The 24,963-nt window shown below is 42.7% G+C and overlaps 1 protein-coding gene across 1 annotated transcript in view; it reads left to right on the top strand.

Annotated features, from left to right (window-relative positions):
• The window catches only part of SDHA (succinate dehydrogenase complex flavoprotein subunit A), a 207,134-nt gene that overhangs the window by 155,561 nt on the left and 26,610 nt on the right, over window positions 1-24,963 (top strand). Inside the window, exons 12-13 of the mRNA XM_029589934.1 lie at window positions 1,878-1,989; window positions 19,927-20,057. Coding sequence (XP_029445794.1) covers window positions 1,878-1,989; window positions 19,927-20,057 — 243 coding nt within the window. The remainder of the gene's footprint in view (window positions 1-1,877; window positions 1,990-19,926; window positions 20,058-24,963) is intronic.

Here is a 24,963-nt window from a genome sequence, read left to right as displayed (position 1 = left end):
ACCCAACCCTTCGGGAGCTCATGGTACTTCCCCCAATCTGACTGGGATCGGCACCAGACCTTATCACACAGGACCAGGGCAGACTTTGCCATCCCAACCTCTCTGGTCCCTAGCCCTCACAGCGTGGATGTTGACTGGCTGACGGTTGAGGCCCTTGGCCTACCTGCGGCAGTGTCCCGTGTTCTTCTGGAATCTAGGAAACCATCCACCAGAAAATCCTACAATCTGAAGTGGAAGTGGTTCTCCTCCTGGTATGAAGGTCGCGGTTTGGACCCCTTCACCTGCTCCCCCTCTGCTCTGCTGGACTATTTGTTAATCCTCTCTGAATCTGGCCCACAGACCACCTCGGTGAGGGTACACCTCAGTGCCATAGGAGCGTACCATTGGGATGTGGATGGTTCTGCTATCTCTTTCCATTCACTGGTGGGACGTTTTATGAAGTATCTCCTTCATCTAAAACCTCCTATTCGTCCCCTGGCGGTTTCCTGGGATCTAAATATGGTTCTCTCACAGCTCATGAAACCCCCGTTTGAGCCATTTCGCTCCTGTGACCTAAAGTATCTTTCCTAGAAAGTACTTTTCTTAGTAGCAGTCACATTGGCTCGCAGGGTGAGTGAACTGCAGGCTTTGGTATCGTACCCACCTTACATGAAGTTCTGTCATGACAGGGTGGTACTGCGTACACATCCCAAGTTCATACCCAAGGTGGTTTCAGAGTTCCACCTCAACTAGTCCATCATCTTACTGTCTTTTTCCCAAGGCATCATGCTCATCGAGGTGAACGTGCCCTCCATATCTTAGACTGAAAGAGGGCGCTTGCCTTCTACCTAGAACGGATGGCACCTCATCGAACCTCCACTCAAATGTTCATTTCATTCAACAAAAATAGGTTGGGTGTCACAGTTTCCAAACAGACGCAGTCCCAATGGTTGGCCAACTGCATCGCCTTCTGCTACGTGCAGGCAGGGCTGCAGCTTGCTGGCCCTGTTGGGCTCATTCCTTCCGGGCCATGTCAGTTTTGGTAGTGCACCTGCGAGCGGTTCCTATTCATGAAATCTGTAGAGCGGCAACCTGGATTTCACGCTACACCTTTGCCGCTCATTACTGCTTAGATAAGGACAGGTGGCAGGACTCCCGTTTTGGGCAAACCATCCTACAAAACCTTTTTCAGCCATAACCCAACTCTTCCACCATGTACACCTCTTGGGTGACGGCCTGCTCCTCTGGGCTCCGCAGCTACAGTGGTTGTGCATGTTTGCGCCCGTTTTTGCTTCTCATAGTTGGAGAGGCCTGAAGCTACTTATTCACATAGTTGTCCTTGGAGAAGGCAGAGTTGTTTACCTGCAACAGGTGTTCTCCAAGGACAGCAGGATGTTAGTCCTCACAGAACCTGCCCGCCTCCACATAGAGTTGGGAGTCTTTTTTTAATGGGATTTTTTGGTTGTTCGCTGTCTCGCTCACTCTTTGTTATAAGACTGAAGAGGGACCCCGCATGGATGCATGGTTAGTGGTAAGTTGGGCATGATCAGTGTGCTAGTCAAAGTTTCTATAAACTTTGACAAAAGTTTTCCGTACCGGGCTCCATCCGATGATGTCACCCAGTTGTGAGGACTAATATCCTGCTGTCCTTGGAGAACACCTGTTACAGGTAAGCAACTCTGCTCTACTCAAGCACCCACAGAGCTGGCACCTATACTATTTATACCATAGTACTGTGCTAATATTGGAAGCAAATTATAGTGTATATTTTTTTGTATATTTGTTTTTGGACAAGCTAAAAAGCATTAAATATTTTCATATTTACAACACTGAGAAACCAGTTTTTTATAGAATTTTCACCATATTTGTTGTAAGACATTTATTTTGATCTACCTTAGACAATGCAAAGTCATGCAGCAGTGTTCCGTACAGGCTCCGTACTACAAGAAGGCTGTGAGAAACTCAGTTGTGTTTTTGATTCATTGGATGATTTGAAGACATTTGACAGAGGTACAATAAAAATTCTTTCAATCCCTCCATTCTACCTATATTTTCCCTTCACACCTCCTTTTAAAAACTACATTAAATTTACATTGAGGTTGCTAAAACGTTTACTGCATAGTTCTGACTGCCTCTGCCCAAAAATGTTTTCTCTCTAATTAGAATATCATCAAAATATTCCTATTGTATTGTAATATTAAATACATGTTTATTGCAGAGTGTGGTACCTTTTAGTGGATCAACATAACAGCAATCCAAAGATGACAACATAATCATTTTTGGATAGCTCTAACTTTATTCACTTTATTGAAAATAATCTAGTTTTCTCCTAGGACAAGAAGGATGGTAGTCCTCACATGTGGGTGACATCATCCGATGGAGTCCGGCATGGAAAATGTTTGTCAAAGTTTATAGAAGCTTTGACTGGCACATTGAGCATGCCCAGCATGCCACTATCCGCACGTCCACACGAGGTCCCCCTTCAGTCTCTTTTTCCACGGTACAGTTGCCTTGTGGTTTTGGAGCTCTGCTTCTATTTCTTTTTTTCTATCTGAATCGGGATTTCTTTTTCAGTCCCATCGCTGGGTCCCCCTTCGCGGTCGATTCCTCTCCTCAGCACAGTAGATGGATTATATTTTTCTGACCTTTTCATGGTCAATTCCCAGTATCCCACTCTCTGTAGCCCTCGGTCATCGGCTGCATGCTGGTTATTTTTTCATGGCATCTGGTTTTTGCCGGTGCTCCCAGTGCCCGCAGACTATGTCCATTACGGATCCGCATGAGGTTTGTATCATCTGCCTAGGGGAAGAATGGTTATTCCATTTTTGCTACATTCATAATACAAACTCTGTACAAATGTTTGTTATAAAGTGAATTTGTGCTAGAAGTTTGTCATAAAGAATATTTGTTATTGTTTTGAGCTGTGTTCTGTGCTAGCATTTTTACTTCTGTATTATGAATTTGGTTTGTTGGTCCCTCCAATTTTCTTGTAATTTACTGTGGCTATATCAGCTAATATAGGGTGCCCCTGCTAGCAAGAATAAAATATGAAGTCTCCATGAACTAAGGGCATCCTTACTTAGATTCTTACTGAGACCTATATACCCTGATTGCAACATACTTACAATTAGGTTCCCCTATGTCATAATACTGCCAGTCCAGTGGTTTAATTTTGAATCAGAATTTAATTATGATTCTAAATAACTTTTGTGGGAAGTTTTAGATTTTATTTTCAGTAACATGGAGGAATTGTTTAGGAACCTAAAGGAAAGTGTAAAATAACCTGGGTGAAAGTGGTTATGAAATAAAGAGCTTTGGGAAGGGAAGACAGGATAAATAAATACAATAAACGTCAAGGAAACAAAATACATTCTGAAAACTTGTTGGAAAGAAGAGTGGCAGTTTAAGAAAGATCTTTTATTAGATAAATTATGGAATATTGCAAGAGAATGCAAAATTACCACTATGGTAATTCAGAAGCAATCTCAGAGATCATTGTTTACACAATAGGTTAAATCAAATTTACACACTAATGAACTAGTTTGTTAGTATTCATAACAGTTTCCTAATTTGTTGACATTAACACAACGTCCTCTTAATAGGGTAGTAGTATAATTTTATCTCATATATATTAATGAGCTGGGATTCTTCTAAAGCATATGATTTCTTGTAAATTGAGCCCAGAAGACAGGAACAAAACTTAAGGCTGAACTCGACATACTTTTTTACTTTTGGATTGCATTCTAGCATTTCAACATATTCTGTCATGTCAGTACCCATATATTAATTTTTACAAGTCTAGTCAATGTGATTTTCACCGTGCAGTGATGACAGCTTCATGGAAAAAAATGTAAAAGCTTCCTAACACTGTGCCTAAATGCAACTCATCTTAAAATCTGGTTTGGAAAGGCAAATAATTAAATCTAAAAATCCAACTACAAAGATCCTGTGGGATGCTAGCCTAATTAAGAGAGGATGTTAAGAAATCTGATTGTTACTTTGAGAAACCATGCTAAGGGCACAAGAGAAAACTATCTGAATCTGTAAGAAGGATAGAATACTAAGAGACAAGTTTGCTAAACTACTGTTCTTTAAAGACTGAAATTCAAGCAAGAATCTGAAAAAGGGCTGAAATGCTAAGAACATATATAGACAAATAGCACAAGCTTAGAAGGATAAAAGTAGGTTATAAATTGAGATGCATTTAATAAAGAATAATAAATTGTAATAAGAAAACATTCCAGGATGATATAAATAGAGAACCAAGGCAAATTTAGTTCCTCTACCGAATCAAGTGGGTAAGCTAATGATAGATACTACTGAAAATGTTTTTGCATTTTGTTACATTGCCAGTTGCAGGAGCCACCCACAACTGGCAGCACTCACCTCTTTGCCATCTGGGATACACATGGCGAGCTCATTGCAGCAAGATGCCAGTGCCTCATCCTCTCTTCTCTGCAGACTGGCCCTAGGTGTTTGCGCACGCTGCACCAACTCTTAAGGAGTCTGAAGTGGGAATTAGGGCAGCCAGTGCCTCCAGATGACGTTACATGGCTGAGTTCTTAAGGCCTAGCCGCGCACCCTAACATTGCCTCAGCAACGGGTTGGCTACACTATTTAGTGTAGTGTGTGTTGATACTCCTGCTCCTGTGTTCCAGTCTTGCCTCGTCTCTCTAGCCCAGCCTTGTCCAACCTTGCCTCCCTGCCTGCCCTTGGAGTGAAATTCTGGATCTGACCCTAGCCTGGACCTTTGACCTCTCTTGTTCGCTACCTGCTCTTGACCCTTGCCTGGACATTGATCATTCCAGCTTGCTGCTGGCCCCTGACCCTAGTCTAGCCCTGAACTTGCACCTACACCACTTCAGTAGAGACTCTCACCTAAGATCTGCTGGCCCCTAGAACTCAGGGTCTCCACCCAAGGGGAAAGGGGTTGGTATACGTGAAGCTCCTGCATTGCTCTGCAATGTTGGTAAGGGCCTACAGGGCCTCCCCCATAGATTGAGCCAGCCTCCCCACAGCAACAAGGGTCCATTAATCTTATTCATTTATTGTTTTCTTTTACTTGAATCTTTGCAAGGTACTGATAACATATTTAAACTAGAAGACAGGGGTGGCAGATGGAAGTTGATAGAATAGGAATGCCATCCCTGACTAGCACATTTTAGGTCTGGAAAATAACCCGAGTCATCAGGTTGAAGAAGAAACCAGGAGGATCAACAAGCAAACGCCCCGCCATGTTTAGACATTATAATTAAGCCGCCGTTTCTTTTGTTTCATTGCCTTTTCTAGTTCTCTTCAGTTACACTGTCCTTTACCTCTGACTAGCCTAGCCTCCAAGGTATCTACCCTTGTTATATGTAACTTCCGCTTCTAGTGAATTGTTCTTGTTTAAGTTATACCCTTTGTTACATGTAAACCGATCTGATATGAAATTTTTCATGAAGGTCGGTATAGAAAAGTGTTAAATAATAAAATAATAAATAATAACAAAGAAGAAACAGATGGTAAGCTATGAGCACAAAGGCTCATAGTCTAGGCAGTAAAGTTCCAGATTTATAAGACCTAATAGTAGAGGTAGACTTAGATAATGTTGCTGTTCATTCAACAAATGTGGTTCATTGAATCTCATGAATGGGATACAGTCATACTGGGCTATAACCTGTTTAGGATATATAAAGATGACAAAAAAGGAGAGGAGTAGCTCTTTATGTCAAAATTTGTAAAAGCAAATGAAATGCATGGGAAGTGTGAAAAGGAGGAGGCACTGTGGACCATCTTAGAAAAAGATGATGGCACTTCAGCATTATTGATTGCTTATTCTACTGTTTCAATATCTCCCTCAACTTCATTATGGCCTTAGAAAACATTCAAGTCCTTTATGGTAAAGCTTTCTTCAGGGTTCGCACCAAAACTATGCCTATAAAAAAAAGTTATCTTAAAATCATAAAACCTATTCAGAACATTTTTATTCCTAATTGCTTATTGATATCTGTGATTTTAATAAATGCCCAATCACTTACGAAAAAAGCTCCTATTCTCACAGGACAAGCAGGATGGTAGACCTCACATATGGGTGACATCACAGGATGGAGCCCAATCATGGAACACTTTTGTCAAAGTTTCTGGAACTTTGACTGGCACCTACTGGGCATGCCCAGCATAGCACTGGGGTCCCCCTTCAGTCTCTTTTTTTTTCCCTGCAGCAGTAGCCACGCGGGTTAAGGAGCTCTCTAGAGATTCCTGACAGGAATTTTCCTCACGGAACTTCTTTAAAAATTTTCAAAAAATTCTATCCCATAGAGGTCCCCCTATCGATATCCGTACTCCGCGGTCGAAAGGTAAGGCTTTACCCTTGTTGCGGTCGATTCCCGTCGAGTTTTCCCTTCGGGGCCTACCGGCCATTGACCGCACCATGGCTAAATGTTTGTCGAAGCCATGGCATTGGGTTTTCGTCGGTGCCCTGATTATCCTCGGACAATGTCCATCACAGACCCACATAGAGTTTGTGTATTGTGCTTGGGGTCCGGCCATGATACCCTAACTTGCACCAAATGTGCCCAAATGACGCTGAAGGGCCGTAAAGCCCACTTAGAAAAGACGGAGTTTCTTTTTCATTCAAAACCCTCGAGTCCATTGACCGCTTCGACTTCAACTGAGCCGGTGCCATTGACCTCTTGCCAGCAGCAGGACACCGGTGCGACCCGACCGGCATCGACTACTCCAAAGGTGTCGACATTTTCCTCATCACCTCAGGAGAAGGACCGAGGAGAACCTCAGGAGAAGGACCGAGGAGAACCTCAGGAGAAGGACCGAGGAGAACACCTCAGAAGGACCGTGAAAAGCATCGACACTGACATTGGAAGGCTCAGTCCGCTGATCCAGGCAAGGCATCAGCGTCGACAGAGCCACCAACAAAGAAATCCCGTCCAGAGAAGGCCCCTTCCTCCTCTGTGACCAGGTCACCAAGGCATTCCCCACCTTCATCGGTGCAGGGAGCCTAATTTCATTAGGATTTCTCATCAATTACAAAAAATCCTCTTTAGTCCCATCTCAAAACTTGTCGTTCAGTGGGGCAGACTTGGACACCTTGCAGGCAAAGGCTTTTCTACCTCGAAAGCGAGCTCTCACTCTCGTGTCTCTTGTGCATCAGCTGCAGTCTCAGCACTCCGCGACTGCACACATGGCGTCCTCAGTGCAAGTCACACCAATGGCCTGTTTGGCCATGAGAGTCATGCAGTGGACTCTACGGTCACAATGGACTCAAAGCATTCAGCCCCTGTCGACCATTGTCCATGTAACCGACTCACTCAGTCAGTCTCTTGCCTGGTGGAAAAGTCAGAACAATCTCCTCCAAGGCTTGCCCTTTCAGGCTCCAGACCCTCAATTAACTCTCACCACCGATGCTTCCAACCTCGGCTGGGGAGCCCATGTGGCCAATCTGCAGACACAAGGATCTTGGTCTCCAGAGGAAGCCAAACACCAAATACATTTCCTGGAGCTTCGAGCAATCAGATATGCTCTCAGGGCATTTGAGGATTGCCTCTCAAATCAAGTTATCCTGATCCAGATGGTCAACCAGGTGGCCATGTGGTACATCAACAAACAGGGAGGCACGGGCTCCTTCCTTCTGTGTCAGGAAGCTGCACAGATATGGGCGGAAGCTCTCTCCCATTCGATGTACCTCAGGGCCACCTGGTTGCCGGGAGTGGACAATGTGTTGGCAGACAAGCTGAGTCGCATCTTCCAACAATGGGGATATCCTCAATTAGACCTCTTTGTATCTCCTCAAAACCGCAAAGTAGAGAACTTCTGCTCTCTCATTCGCAGCAAACACCCTCAACCCAGAGACACATTCTCCCTCTTGTGGGCATTCCCTCCACCCTCTTCTCTCGAATACTCTCGTGACGTTACGTCAGGACAAGGGAACCATGATCCTGATAGCACCTCACTGGCCACGCCAAGTGTGGTTTCCAATACTTCAGGATCTCTCCATTTGCTGGCACATTCCTTGGGAAAAGACCCGCTTCTGATCACTCAAAACGACGGGTGCCTCCGCCACCCCAATCTTCATCCTTGTCCCTGACGGCATGGATGTTGAAAGGTTAATCTTTCAGCCACTTAACCTTTCTGAACCAGTTTCCCGTGTCTTGATTGCTTCACGGAAGCCTTCCACAAGAAAATCTTACTCTTACAAATGGAACAGGTTTACGTCATGGTGCTCTTCTCAGTCCCTTTACCTCTTTACCTGTCCAGTCACAAAGTTTTTGGACTGTCTCTGGCGCTTGTCAGAGTCAGGTCTAAAAACGTCTTCCATCAGAATGCATGTCAGTGCGGTAGCCGCCTTCCATAAAGGTGTCAGGTATGTTCCTATATCAGTACAACCCCTTGTAACACGTTTTCTCAAAGACTTGATTCACCTCAAGCCTCCACTGCATCCTCCGGCCCCTTCCTGGGACCTTAACCTGGTTTTGGGTCAGCTCATGAAACCACCATTCGAGCCTCTTCACTCCTGTGACTTTCGATATCTCACATGGAAAGTGATTTTCCTTTTGGCAAACACTTCAGCTCGCAGAGTTAGTAAATTACAGGCCCTAGTTACCTATCCGCCTTACACTAAACTTCTGCAGGACCGGGCAGTACTCCGCACTCACCCTAAATTCTTACCCAAGGTAGTTTCGGATTTTCATCTCAATCAATCCATCATACTACCTACCTTTTTTCCCAGGCCCCATTCCAATCCAGGAGAATAGGCTTTGCATACCCTTGACTGTAAAAGGGCTATAGCTTTCTACCTAGACCGTACAGCTGCCCAAAGGGAAAGCACTCAATTGTTTGTCTCTTTCCATCCTAACAAGTTAGGGAAGCCTGTGGGTAAGCAGATTCTCTCCTTCTGGTTGGCGGACTGCATATCCGTTTGCTATCAGCAAGCAGGCATTCCATTTCAAGACCTTGCACACTCTGAGGGCCATGTCGACTTCAGTAGCACATCTACGATCGGTGCCACTTCCTGACATTTGTAGGGCTGCTACTTGGAGTTCTCTCCACACCTTTGCAGCCCACTATTGGTTGGACAAAGTCGGAAGACAAGATTCCATCTTCGGCCAGTCTGTCCTTCGTAACCTGTTTACAACATGATGTACCAACACCCTTCCGCCTGCCCGTTAGGGTTCAGGATGTCCTCGACCAAATTTTATCCCAGTCCTAGTGCTTTGCACACCTGGGTACATTTGGTGCATTTCTCGGACATCCTCAGCTTGGTACTCACCCATATGTGAGGACTACCATCCTGCTTGTCCTGTGAGAAAGCAAATGTTGCTTACCTGTAACAGGTGTTCTCACAGGACAGCAGGATGTTAGTCCTCACGAAACCTGCCCATTGCCCCGCGGTGTTGGGTTCGTAACGTTTTCTTATTTTATTTTTCGGCACTGCCTGTAGCTTTTAAACAAGACTGAAGGGGGACCCCTGCTGGCTGCAGGATTAGTGCCATGCTGGGCATGCCCAGTAGAGGCCAGTCAAAGTTCTGGAAACTTTGACAAAAGTGTTCCACGATTGGGCTCTATCCTGTGATGTCACCCATATGTGAGGACTAACATCCTGCTGTTCTGTGAGAACACCTGTTACAGGTAAGCAACATTTGCTTTCTTAAGGTTGAGTATAACCGCTCCCTCCCCATTAGAGGACTTTATATAAAGAAATTTAAGAAGGTAATTTTTTTTTTTCAATTTATAATTTTATTAAGTTGAAAAAGAAACAAGCAAAGAATATATAGAACACTACTGTGTCAAGAAACAGTCTTTCAACATTTTCAACCAGATCACCCTTACTCCCCCTCAATACCCTCTACCCCATCCTCCCCCCCTCCCGTTCCCCCTTACCATGAGCTCACCAAGAACAATACAGTAGTATCGCAACTCAAAGTATGCAACAGAGTGGGATACAGAAGTGCAAAATGGTCCGCAAGCATTTACAGAATCAACGTCCCATGACAAAGCTCCTCTATGAATCAACTGTTTTTGCCCAGTCCAAGAATGGTTGCCAGGTCTCCCTGAAAAGTGCGGTGGATTTGTGTAATTCCGCAGTAATCGCCACCATCTTGCAGAAGTAGTGTACTTTTTGTTGAATGTGCTTGAGGGAAGGGGTGGTTGTTTGTTTCCAGTGGCTTGCTATAACCAGCCCTGTAGCAATAAACACTTGTTGACATAATAATGCTTGTGGCATGGTCATTTCCCTATGTGGCAAGTGGAGTAACATGAAACCAGCGTTCAGGAGATCTTATACATTTAAAATGTGTTCCAACCATTGTGCCACTTGAGTCCACAGCAGGAGCACCTGGGGCAGGACCACCACAAATGAAAAAAAGTTCCAAGAGACCCACATTCATGCCAGCATGAGTCACTGGATAGTGCCTATGCAATAGTTGAGGGGTTAAATACCACCGGGTGATCATCTTGTAACAGTTCTCCTGTAGAGTGGCTGAAACAGAACACTTCCTCGCTGCCAGATACAATTGTGGCAGCGAGGAACACTTCCTCGCTGCCAGATACAATTGTGATACTCCTCAGCATTAATGACATGGTCCAGATCCCTCTCCCAGGCCTGCATATGAGGGAACAGTTGGATTTCAACCCCTAGCAATAGGACATATAATTTGGAAACCATCCCCCTTTTCTTATTAATATCATCGCAGTAATGTTCAAATAGCGTTTTCCCTTTAGCCAAAGAGGAAGCCACAGCAGCGGTATGTAAAAAATGGTAGATCTGATGGCCTGCTAAGAAATCCTTAAGAGGCAGCTGGTATGCACCACGTAATTGGGGCCAAGTCAACGCAGCGCCGCCCCCCAGAAAGTGTTCCAACTTGGTGAGAACCCTATCTCGCCAGCCCTGGAATATCGGGTTACTGCGCCCAGTGGGAAAGTTACCAAGGTGGGCGACATGGGTAGAATAAAAATACATGTGTTCTCCTATCACATATTTCTTCCATTTGGCCCATATTCGCATAATCGTATCCAGGGAGAGAGGGAGAGTACCTACACCATCCCAGGTAGAGCGGGGTTGCCAGACCATAGCAGAAAGTGGCATATGTCCCATGATATGCTCGGCCAGGTACACCCACTGTTTTGCAGATGCCACCCTGTGACAATCCGGAATGGTAATAAGTTGTGCCGCCACATAATACCATTCTAAGTTAGGCATTCCAAGTCCTCCCCTGTCCCTTAGCAGATAAAGTAAATAACGTGATATCCGCGGGAGTCACTTGCACCAGATAAAGTCAAATAATATCTTTTGCCAAGAATGCAGTAAAGCAGAGCTGAGGTATACAGATAATGTAATAAACAGATATAAAAATATAGGTAATATATACCACTATATATATATATCACTATGGCGATGCGCCCCAACCATGAGTGTCGCCCCCGGTCCCACGCCTGGATATCCTTTCGTATATTCCGGATTAATGGGACACAGTTAAGGCTGTACAAGTCATTAGTGTTGGCCCCGACATGAACCCCCAAATATTTAATGGAATCTGTGGCCACCTTGAATGGATAATGCTGTCGGAGGTCACGCACAGTATCTTCCGCAACTGACACATTAAGTAACTCCGATTTATCTAGATTAATTTTGAAGCCAGAAACCACACTAAACACTTTAATTTCAGATGTAATCTCCGGTAATGAGACAGTGGGGTTGGAGACTGTCATAAGAATATCATCCACAAAAAGGGACAATTTTAGATGCAAATCCTCTAGCTGCACCCCAGTGATCTTGTCAGATGCCCGCACCCTTGTAGCGAATGGCTCCAAAAAAAGGGCAAACAGCAGGGGCGACAATGGACACCCCTGTCTTGTCCCCTGTTGCACCGGGAATGTACTCCCTTATCCCCCATTAACCTTTATGCGAGCAGTTGGATTATGGTAAAGGGCTTGAATCCATTGAATGAATATATGCCCAAAGTGCTTCTTCCGTAATGTGGCAAAAAGAAACTCCCAATGCACAAGGTCGAACGCTTTTTCTGCGTCAATCGCTAACAGTAAAAGCGGTATGTTCCACTGCTTAGCCCACCATAATGCATCCGTAACTTTGCGTACGTTATCTGCCGCCATTCTTTGGGGAATAAAGCCAACTTGATCCTTGTGAACCAACCCAGAGAGCACCAAATTAAGACATGCTGCCAATACCTTCACCAATATCTTTAAGTCAAGGTTAATAAGAGATATTGGGCGGTATGAACTGCATTGTGAGGGATCCCTCCCGGGTTTAGCTAGAACCGTAATGCCCGCTACGTTAGTGTGAGGAGGCAATTGATCCCCTTCCCTTAAGCTGTTAAAAAAATTCGTAAGGGGGATAACAATATTTGCACTACATTTCTTGTAGTAAGTTCCCGTAAAGCCGTCAAGGCCTGGTGCCAGCTTTCAGGTCATGAGTAGCCTCCTGTACCTCAACTTGAGTAATAGGTGCTTCAAGTATCGCCTGTTGACCATCAGTCAGCCCAGGGAGCGTCAGTGTTTGGAGATACTGTTCGATAGACGGAGCTGATATATTATCATCCCTCCTATAAAGATTCTCATAGAATTTAGTGAAACACCCTCTGATTTCTGGGGTGGCAGTCACATAGCGGCCCTCTGAGGTCTGAACCTTGGCAATATTATTCTGGATGGCACGATGCTTTAACTGGCAGGCCAAAACTTGTCCAGCTTTGTTGGAGCCCTCAAAATATCTCTGCCTCGTGCGATCCAGAGCGTGAGCTACCCATGCACCATCCAATAGACTCAGCTCCGTGCAAATAGCTCCTAATTGCTGCAATAATGCAGGGTTTAGGGAAGACTCATGCTGGCAGGCCAGCAGAAGGTAATTCTATACTGGAAAGGTTTTCTTATATTGATGGAATTATAATTTCTCTGTATTTTCTTTTCAAGATGTATTTCTTGTCATAATTTGTAAAACTCATAAAGAAAAAAAAAAAAGAAAGGTCAGGTAATTGAGGTCTCCAGAACTATATGCAGTTTTCCATACAAGATCTCACCAGGGGCTTATCAGGAGAATATCACTCCCTTTTTCTGCTGACCATTCATAGAAACATAGAAGTGACGGCAGAAGAAGACCAAACGACCCATCCAGTCTGCCCAGCAAGCTTTCACACCTATTTGTTTTAATACTTATCTGTTACTCTGACCGCTGAGGTCAGGGCCCTTATTGGTAACTTTTTGGTTCCAATTCCCTTCCACCCCCACCATTGATACAGACAGCAGTGCTGGAGCTGCATCTAAGTGAAGTATCTAGCTAATTGGTTTGGGGTAGTAACCGCCGTAATAAGCAAGCTACTCATCACCCTTGAAAACCATCTCCGGAACTGGTATCTCCCCAACATCCTCATTAGTAAACACGGAAGCAAAGAACTCATTTAGACTTTCTGCAAGGGCCTTATCTTTCCTAAGAGCCCCTTGCACCTCTCTGTCATCTAATGGTCCAACCGACTCCATCACAGGTTTCTTGCTTCGGATATATTTTAAAAGTTTTTATTATGAGTTTTTGCCTCTATGGCCAACTTCATTTCAAATTCTCTCTTAGCCTGCCTTATCAATGTTTTACACTTAACTTGACAATGCTTATGTTTTATCCTATTTTCTTCAGATTGATCCTTCTTCCAATTTTTGAAGGATTTTTTTTGGCTAAAATAGCCTCTTTCACCTCACCTTTTAAGCATGACTGTAATCGTTTTGCCTTCCTTCCATCTTTCTTAATGCATGGAATACATCTGGACTGCGCCTCTAGGATTGTATTTTTAAACAATGTCCATGCTTGTTGAACACTTTTAACCTTTGCAGCTGCACCTTTCAGTTTTTTTCTGTTTTCCTCATTTTATCAAAGTTTCCCTTTTGAAAGTTTAGTGTTAGAGCTGTAGATTTACTTATTGTCCCCCTTCCAGTTATTAGTTTAATTTGATCATGTTATGATCACTATTGCCAAGTGGCCCCACCACTGTTACCTCTCTCACGAAATCCTGCATTCCACTAAGAATTAAATCTAAAATAGTTGCCTTTCTTGTTGGTTCCTGAACCAATTGCTCCATGAAGCAGTCATTTATTACATCCAGGAACTTTGTCTCTAGCAAGTCCTGATGTTACATTTACCCAATCAATATTTTGGTAATTGAAATCTTCAAAGAAAAATACGTTGTATCACAATTTTTTGTTTTTTATAGTATTGGTGCTATAGTTTTTTCAGATTAATATTTCCACACAATTTATTTATGAATTTGGGACCTTCATAGCACCCACGGTGCTACAAGTGTGTTTCACACCATTGTGGGTCCTTTTTAATCATAGGTCCATCAGTCCAGCTTTTGCAAAGAAATTTTTAACTTTTTATGTTTTTCTTAAAACTCAAAGAATTGTACTTCCCTTAATTCTTTGAGGCGGTACCAGAGTCAAGGGTCCCTTGACTCTTTTTGGTATATTGCTCACAGTCACCATTTCTATGGGCATCATTTCATATTTGCTAAAGTTAATTTTGTAACCCAGCATCCTACAGTATTCAGTTAGCATCAGTAGCCTGAATCCTGAAGCCTTAGGGTCCAAAAGAAAAAAACACCACATCGTCTGCATACAAGGAGATGACATGCTCGGTGCTTTCAGCTCTGAAACCTGCCACAATTGGACACACCCATATTTTCTGTGCCAGAGCCTCAATTGCTAGATCAAACTGTAGAGGGGACAGTGGGTATCTCTGTCTAGTACCACTAAAGATAAAGAATGGATCCGACATAGAGCCATTAGTAAGCACTTGGGCCTTAGGCTGATAGTACAAGACTCACACCTAAGCACAAAACTGAAATGGGATGCCAAACTTCTCTAGAGCAGAAAATGGAAAATGCCATCTAAGCATATTCAAAGCCTTTTCCACATTTATGGCCACCACCATCCCTGCCAGTTTTTCCTTTTCAGCAAGAGGCAGATATTACACAATCAATGGGTATTAACAGTCAAAAATCATCCCTTGGGAAAAAACAGTCTGGTTGGGATGGATCAAGCATTTCATCAGCTTTTCCAATCTGAATTGATACACCTTGGCCAAAATCTTAACATCAAGATTCAGAAAAGAAATTGGATGGTATGAACTGGAATCCAACTTCTCACATCCTTTTTTTATGTATAAGCACTATAATGGTATCTAGAAGAATGTTCTTGATTTCAGGGGATTATTGCAAATGAATAAACACTTCCAACAAAATAGGAGCCAGCTCTTGAGAGAATCTTTAATAAAAATCCAAAGAGAACACATCAGGTCCTGGGCACTTCCCATTCGGGAGTTCCGCCATAGCTTTCAGGATCTCAGCAGCTGTTATGGGGGCACTAACTGGACCACGTATATCAGATAATCCAGGGTTGCTGTATCCTCCCCAAGTAGTCATTTATCTCCTCTAGACTACATTCCTCATGAGCAGAATATAACTCTGTGTAAAACTCTCTGAAAATGTTATTAATCTCCATAGAGTTGAAGCGTTTCATGAGCAAGTTCTGGTACACTGATAAGAAGTTTTGTGAGAAAGTAGATAACACGGACCCAGGCGATCACTAGAAATTTTTACTTTATAAAACAGTGTAATACAGAAGGGTTCTGGTTAGAATATAATAAGTGACACAGGCAATATATCAGAGATTATAGCATGTTAGAAAATAAATTAAAAAAACGATTGCTAACATCATGCTTATGTACAGAACAGCAGAGAGAGATAAGATCAAATAATGCATAGACAATAAGTAAATAAAGAACTAGTAGTTACAGTTCATTTCAACATTTGCACACATCCCTGAATATGCTCCCTAGGTATCCAGCAGTGGCAGTCAAGTTATTCATCTGGGAGCATAATGTCGAGGTCAGATATATCATTGAGCATTTGCTTCCCTCTGTATCGAGGAATTTGGGGTTGGTAATGGGAATTTATAATATGCAGAACACAGGCATGCAGGGTAAGTATTTCTTTGTTCAAGCAGTCCTAAACTACAGCCACACGTGGCTAATGTTTCTTTGTTCTTAGAGTTCAACTACCCCTCCCCCTCAACAAGATACTGTGCCTGAGTCACGTGCACATTCACATCATTGCCTTTCCAGGCAAGGCACTTGTATATCTTTAAACTGTAATGTATTCTTCAGAGTCATTTAAGCAAAACAGCTGCTTGTGTAATGGAAAAACAATTTTTATACTCTAGTTAAAATATCTCTCCCATTCAACTAATAAGCTATAGTATTCCTTTGCTACCTTATTACTTGTTCAGACAAAATACCTTATGCTTGTTTTGGCATCAGTGTTCCACTTAATGTGGGACTATCCCTATGCGTAAATCTAGATATCTTCCAATCCACTCTCCCTTAGCATGACAAAATGTGTAACCAAACCCTGCTTCCCTGGAATGCCACGGATTAGCATTTGTGAAATCTTTTTCATCAGCACCCTAGCCAAAAAAGCTCCAGTCTTGTTCCCATAGCCATACATCCTTTGTCAAGCGAATTCAAGGGATCTTTCTATCCCAGAAATCTGAAGGTGTTGTAGCTCTTCCCTGTATTTCTGTAGTGACCTGTAGACCATAGGGGAGCAGGTAGCTTTATGGATTTTATAATCCAGGTAGCATTCTTTCTGATTCCTCTGTTTATTCAAGTGTCTATCAAAGCGAATAAGTTTTCCCGTAGCTACCACCTTGAGTGCCTCCTTTAGCACCACAGGTGATTGATCTACACTCTAGTGTATCATAAGAAACTCCTTAATAGCCTCAGACATAATCACACAGAATTGGTCATTACCCAAAAGGGATGTATTAAATTGCCACTTCCTATTTGTTGCCTTCACTTGAGAAATATTCATGGAAGGCAAAATCGGGTAATGGTCCAAGATATGACAAGACAGTATATCCATCGGCCCAGCCAGGATCAGCTGTCCCTCAGCACATAGGAAAAAATCAATGCAGCTGTAGGTATTATGCCCGGGTAAAAAAATGTGTAATCTCTGCCTGAGGAGTATTGAACCCTCCAAACATACATTAGGTCCAGGTGCTGCATCAAAATATCTAAGGCCCTCAGAGTCCATGGGTCACCCCAGCCCAAGAGGGCCTATCCACTACCGGGTCAAAGCAAGATTTCCAACAATATATTGAGCAATTGAAAAGTTTTCCAAAGTCTCAATCAGCTGCCGATTAATATGGTAGATTTTAAGAGCCACGCGCGGGCGCAAATGTGCGTGTGTTTGCTGGTGCGCGCATGTTATAAAATCGGCTAGCCGCGCAAACATGTGCACACAATTTTATATCGACGCGCATGAATCCTATCTCGAGCAGTAAGGGAAGAAATTTTAGTAGGTATGTGCGGCGATGCAAAAGGTCTTTTTTCCAGTTCCCTCCCAGTTCATCCCAGTAAAGGAGCGGACTTCCTAATCCCCCTACCTAACTTGCCTCTCTTTTACCTGCTAGCTCTGACCCCTAAAACCCTACTGACTATCCTTTTTTTTTTTTTTTATTTCACTACTTACATGCTGTCCATAGCAGAAGCAGGTTACGCAGTTGAGGGATCCCAAGTGCGCTAGAGCGCGTAAGTGACTTCATGGGTGCAGTCACAGCCTGCCCATTCCCCGCTCAGACCATGTCCCACCCCTTTTTGTCAAATCTTTTAAATCCACGTCCCGGGAGATCCATGTGTGGCCGTGGACCTTTTAAAATCCGCGCGGCCAAGTCACGTGCGTATCTCCTAGTTTTGACTTGCATAGGGCTTTTAAAATTCGCCCTGATGTGTCTCTTGTCCCTCATTAGGACTGAAAACATTGACCAGAACAAATTACCTCCCATATACAGAACATTCAATAACAAAGCATCCTTCCAGATCTGGAAATGACTGGGAAACAATCAGAGGGCAAGCCTTATGAATTAAAATACAGACCCCTCCCTACCCCCACACACTTATACACATGCTTTCTTTCTCTCACACGCAGGCTCTCAATCACATACTCACATGCTCTCTCATCTACACCGGCTCTCAATCCCACAAACACACGTGGCCTCTCTCTTACTTATACACACAGGCTCTTAATCATACATACACATGATCTCTATCATTATACATACAGGTTCTCAGTTATACACTTATATTCATGCTATCTCTCTCACACACAAAGGCTCTCAATCACACACACATGTGATCTTTCTCACACAAACAGGTTTTCAGTCAAACTCTTACACATACAGGCTCTTAATCACTCACTTACATACATACTGTCTCACACACACACACAGGATCTCAAACACATACTCTTGCTCACTCACCCACTTTCTCTCTCTCTCCTCCCCCACCGAACTAGCGACAGCAGTGGACTCCTCCACTTCCAGCTCTAGCAGCAGCAGCACCCACCTCCACTTCCAGCCCTCGCAGCCTCAAGAAAGGGCTCCAATTCACAGTGGGGCTGACATTACTCCTCTTTTGCTCCACACAGCACTGCTCTTCTTCAGGCCAATGCTGCACACACTAGAATGGTCTCTTCTTCCCATGTGTGCGGCCACTGCACACCACTTCCTCTTCTGGGCCATGTGGGCCATGTGGGAGGTGGGAAGAAGAGACCCTACTAGTGCTGCTGACTCCAGCAATCAGCATTTTAAGCCCGGGCAGAGAATGAATTCCTATTTTGCTGGGGCAGGGGGAGCAGCTGGGTCAGCGGGGGACCAGGAAGTGTGGCAACACGCCAGCGTGTGCTTGGCGACACACTGGTTGAGAACTGCTGCCCTGGACTAATGTTATTACATTCTTATCTGAGCTCAGTATTGCCTGTTAGCCAAGAATTGAAATGGTTATCTGTTTTTAATCAAGTTTTTTGCTAGTCTTTCCACAGTTGCTTTTGAAGAGAATACTGTCAGGCTGATGTCACTGCAGAGATGTATATACTGTGATGTCAGTTTGCTCCATCTCCATCTGCCGCCCAAAGCCCCCTCCCTCCCAGGAGAATTCACTAGTGTAAAATTGAATGCCTCCACAACCCTCCTACCCCTTCCTCACCCCTTCCTCACCCCTTCCTCACCCCGTCAGTCCCACCTCTTGCACTCCTGCAGCACCCTATAAAGAGCCTAGCTGCTGGGGCCGCTCCAGTTAGTGGGAAGATCTCAAGGCAACACATGATGCTGCTGGGAATGGGACACTTGTACTGCAGTCTTGGCAACTGGGACACTTACAGAGTGCCCCAGGAGATTTTGATTGGCTTGCAGTGGTATAATGAGGAGGGGGGGATTGGAGTGGCACACTCTAATTTTACACTAGTCGATTGGGGGGAGGGGGGATCACGTCCCTCAGACCTTTTGGCCCACCACAGTTTTAAAAAATTTTTGAAACTTAAGGGGGTGGGGGACACAGGCCCGCTGTCCTTAAACTCATCATCGCTTGGAGGTAAGGAGGCTTAACCTTGGTTTTATTTTTTTACTGTTTTGTTGGGTTTTTTTTGTCTATCACCGCTTATATGGCTATATTCTTCAAATTGCCACATTAGCTTAAAGTTATACGGGAATACATTATCGATTAATTTAGTATGTTCCCATGGCTAAGTTTAAAGTTAACCAAATAGCTTAATCAGCTAATTCCAAATATCTGAGTTTGCCAAATAAGTTATTTAGCTAATTCAGCTTCGCCCTAAAAGGCCCCCAAAAGTGCCCCTATGCTATCAGGCTAAATTTTAGCTGGGTAAGTGGCAGTCATTCAGACATCAGCATTTATCCAGGTAACTAAAAAGTTATCAGAATAAATACTTTTGAATATCAGCCCTAAAGATGTTTTCCTTTAATATAAAATGTACTACATGACAGTAACTGTATTAATTTAGATTGCTGAAATAATTAATTTACTTCCTGGTTAAATAACTGAGACATATTTCTTTTTTTAAACAGATAACTGTTTTCATAATATGATTCTGTTTTATGTAGGTATTGTATGGAATTCAGATTTAGTAGAGACTTTGGAGCTGCAAAATTTGATGTTATGTGCACTACAGACTATTTATGGTGCTGAAGCACGGAAAGAAAGTCGAGGAGCTCATGCCAGAGAAGACTACAAGGTAGAACAATTGGACCAGCACAAAAGCCCTGTGGCAGCATTGTGCACTGCCAAATAAGAGTCCCAGATTCAATTTCTGGACTTGGCTTCTGTTTCTCAGGCAGAGGCTATAAGTGCCAATGCAAAAATAATTTTTGTTTAGGGCCAAAGATCGCAGCTTTCTTTCCCTCTCCCAAACTAATGCATGGCCCTAACAAAAATTATTGTTTCATTGGCTGGACTATAAAGGGGAAGGGATGTGAAAGATGGGAGAAATGCTTCCTACCATCTTCCTGCCACAAATAGAAAAAAATAGAGTATATACTTTTGAACAATGTAATTAATATCAAGCAAAATTAACTTGATTTTTCTTTTTAAATATAAATTTGAAATACAAATTAAATTCATAGGAACTGTTCGTATGTCTGGAATCTAACAAACATTTTACAGTACTCTATATTTGATATTTTAATATGGAATCCAGCTGACAGGTAGAGGACCATTGTTGTCTGCTAGTATTATTGATGACGCATGTCTCACTTCAGCATAAGTCCATTGTGATAAGTTAATCAAATTTTTGGTGCTTATACTTTGTTTGACCGCATCAGTAGCTATGTTTTTTGCCACCCTATGTGTCACTGGATTTAAACCAGTTTTTGTAAGATAAACAATTTGGGAACTGAGAAAACAAAATTAGACCATTTTATTTGGAAAGGATATCCAAAATGATTGTTATATGTTCGTTCTCTCTCTCTCTCTCTCTCTCTGATTCAGGCAGACTCTCTGACTAACTGAGAAGAGCTAGCATTGCACATTAGCAGGGTATAAGCAGCTATGAGCAGCAATAACACTTGCAAGGACCAATATATTAATATATGTGCTATTCTCTCTCTCTCTCTCTCTCTCTCTCTCTGTGTGTGTGTATATATATATGTGTATGTGTGTATATATATATATATATATATAGATGCATATATATATATATATATATATTTATACACACTTCCAGGTAGAAGAGAGTACCGTGTAAGTCTGGGAACACATATATATGTATATAAATATATATATGTGTATATGTGCTATATATGTATATATATATATATGCATGCATATATATGTGTGTGTGTGTGTGTATGTATGTATGTATATATATATATATATATATATATATATGCGTGCGTGTATGTTTAGATATATATGCATGCATATCCCCAGCCCATCCCCACCTCTCTACATTAACAATATCTGATAGCAAGAAATGATAACCACCACTTTCCCTTAGCATTGCTGCACAAAGTACACCGCGGCAAAAGAAATAGTGGTATAATTCCCCCAACCACTCTCCAAATCCCATGTATTGTAAACTTTTAATGACATCCCTTTCCCTTCGTGTGTGCACAATAATCTCTCAGCCCGTCAGACCAAAAAACAGCATGAACCAAATCCCCTCCCTCCCTACCAGAGTCCTCCCCTCCCTCCCTCCCTTCCCTTTTCACCTCCCTTCCCCAAAAACATTTCTCTTCCTTCATAACAGAAGGAACTAGTGTCATGTACAATCCAGTGTTAGGGTGCCACGCTCCCTCCTCCATGTAAGGTGATATTTATGTCCTTATAAGCATCCGCACTCTGTGACAGCCTTGCACATTTATCCTAAATAACTCCTCCTGCTCAGGATAAATAAATATACATTATCTAAATCAGTTTGGCTTTCGACAATATCTTAACACTGAAACTCTGCTGATTTCACTTACTGACACTGTCCTGAAAGGCTTTGATTCCGGTCAAAAATACATACTCATATTACATGACTTGTCGGCCGCATTTGATATGGTGAATCATGACATTTTATTAGTAAGGCTAAAAGAGATCGGGTTAACAAACAACACAATTAAGCGGTTCACCTCATTTCTCCAACAAAGGTCATTCCAAGTTAAGATAGGCAATACGCTCTCTGACAAGATTGAGCTTAAAACTGGAGTACCTCAAGGCTCTGCTTTGTCTGCAACCTGATTCAGCATTTACTTACTCCCTATTTGCCACCTGTTGGCCAGCCTTAGCCTCAGTTTTTACATCTATGCCGATGATATTCAGATACTCTTCCCTGTCTCTGACTCCTTAGAACAGTCTTTTAAATTAATTTCTATGTACTTGACTGCAATGAAACAACTTTTGAGCCATATGAAACTGGTCTTAAACATGGAAAAAACTGAGATTATTCTACTGGACAGAAAGCTGAAAGAGATTCCAAACAATACATTAAATATGCCAAATAATATTAAGCTAACTCTTGCAGAATCAGTGAGAGATTTAGGTATAACTATTGACTGTGGACTAAATTTTAAAAAACATATTTCGATAAAATTAAGAGAAGGCTATTACAAATTGTTAATGCTAAGACTTTTAAAACCTCTATTACAACCTAATGATTTTCGATCAGTATTACAAGCGCTTATATTTTCCTCACGGACTACTGTAACTCACTACTATTAGGTTTTCCACAAACTACTTTGTCCTCTGCAGGTTCTGCAAAACTCTGCAACTAGATTTCTAATAAATTGCAAAAAATGAGATCATATTACACCAATTTTGATACAATTACACTGGCTTCTGATTACACAGAGAATATGGTATAAAACTTGCTGCATTCTTCATAAGGAAATATATGGGCAGGAAACCGACTGGCTAAATTTCTCAATTCGACTACACACCTCACACAGATCACTGAGGTCAGCAAATAAAGGTTTACGTCATACTCCCTCAGTAAATACAGCACACTTGATCTTGGTGCGTGAGAGTGTCATCTCCATTGTAGGACCTAGCCTTTGAAATACTATGCCTGCAGAGTTAAGGCTGGAAACTGATTTAAGAAAATTTAGGAAAGACCTAAAACCTGGCTCTTCGAGCGAGCCTATCTGGAAGATCAAAAAAAGGGTCATTAACATCAAGAGTCTCGAATTATTATTTTGTTTACATGTGATTCCTATTTTAAATTATTGTATCCGGTCTTTTAGATTAATAATATAGATTTATATACTGTTTGTTATTTTGTTTTTGTTTCTTACTGTAAACCGTTGTGATATATTTTCGAACGACGGTATACAAAAACTTTTAAATAAATAAATCACTGCACACAGAGGGCGATGAGGAACGGTGCATCAGGCAGCTTAGATAAGCATCCTCATAAGCAATGCAAATGCTGGGAAGTAGCCAGAGTTCTTAGGTCATACGTGAGGGAGTACAAAAAAAAGAAAGAACAATGTAGGGGACTGCCAACGCAATCCCCACAGCGCTGCTCAACCTTTTGATTGCTGCTCATCACAGCCACTGCAGTCTCCTCAAAAAAGGAATAATTTGAACATTAACAACAGACAATGGCAGCACCCGACTGAGTCCATGCCAACACCGACCAGACTTCTCAGGCAGCTTAAAATACGCTTACCACGACAGGCAATCCAAGATGCACAGAGTCTAAAAATGTTAGACAGCTAAATTGTACCGCCATGTTGCTTTCACTGCAAATTAGATACATCCAGCTAGGCAGTATCTGTTACTATGGATGTGCATTTGCAAACTGTAGGGCTTCCACTGCCTTTTCAAAAACTTTCGTCTGGCCTGCATGCCAGATTTTAAGTTTGGCTGTTTATTGCAAGGAGAATTTGACCTGTTTCTTGAACACTGTTGCACAGATCTGGGAGAATTATCTGCGCTGGGAAGAGACACAAGCCGAGTAGTCCTGAAAGATAAGTATCTGGTGTGCTTCATAGGAAAGGTTGGGCTTCCTTCGATACGCTTGCAGCACACGATGTTTATGTACAAAGTTTAAAATCTTAGCTATTACTGGCCTTGGCTGTTCCTCTCTTTCGTTCTGCGGTCCAAGAGAATGTGATCTTTCAATTTTAAAGTGAGATTGTATATCTGAGAGAGGAAGAAGAGGACTAGAAGGCTCATCTGCATACTGCTCCCAGTATCCCCAGGAGAGAAGTCCAGAGGTCACAGCAAGTGATCCAGGGATTGAATTCCACAGCCCCAGCTTTCAGAGGCTTCGCACCCTTTGCAATAGAGAGGGCCGGAAGGGCGCGCCTAATGGCGTGCGAATCTCAAACCCTTAAATTCTTTGAGTGAAGATCAATTTAATGGTGGTTAAAGAGGATTGGTAAGTATAGCTTTGGGAAATCTTTGGACTTATAAAAGTTTGGAGAAAGGTGAAACAGTGGGATATATTCTTTAGAGTTTGTGTGTGTCTGAGATAATAAACACACCAGAGATAGTTAATTCTAGTGTCTGTCTTTCCCACCCACTCAACCCTTGATTTTTCTCGTTAAAAATCAATCAGGTACTATTGTACCAGCCCTTATTGAAAGTTTAATCATCCCTTTGTAGAAAACTAGCTGATTAATTAGTAAATTCACCTGTAAATTTAAAGTACTCTAATTCCAATTCCCTTCATATCCTAAACTTAACTAGGAACTCAACAAAATTAAGATGAAGGCAGCAATCCAGCAGCAAGAGGGGGGGGGGGGGGGGGCTTTCCAGTCTTTTGCATTGAGTGTCAAATGTATGATTTTTTACCAGCTGGTGAGAGATTGTATGTGTGCACTCAGTGCAAAGAGCTCCTGGCTCCCAGGGAAGAGTCCAATCTCTGGAGGCTAGAGTGGCAGACTTTGAGGAGCTGAGGTAGATAGAGAGGTACATTGATGAAACATTCAGGGACATAGTAGCCAAGTCCCAAATCCAGTCTGGCAGCCCCAGTGCTGCCTTGGATCAGAAAGGTCTCCCAGTTGAAGAACATCACCCTGCTGTAGCAGGAGCTGATCCTGTAGCAAGGACCTGCTCTCCAGGTGATGTATTGTCCTTTAGCACTGAGGACAAATTTCCCAGGGCTACTGCCCAAGAGGGAAGGGTTAGGCCGGCCATCATAGTTGGTGATT

Source organism: Rhinatrema bivittatum, chromosome 2 (assembly GCF_901001135.1).
Source record: "Rhinatrema bivittatum chromosome 2, aRhiBiv1.1, whole genome shotgun sequence".
NCBI lineage: Eukaryota > Metazoa > Chordata > Amphibia > Gymnophiona > Rhinatrematidae > Rhinatrema > Rhinatrema bivittatum.
This window is presented reverse-complemented; position numbering and strand designations above follow the sequence as displayed.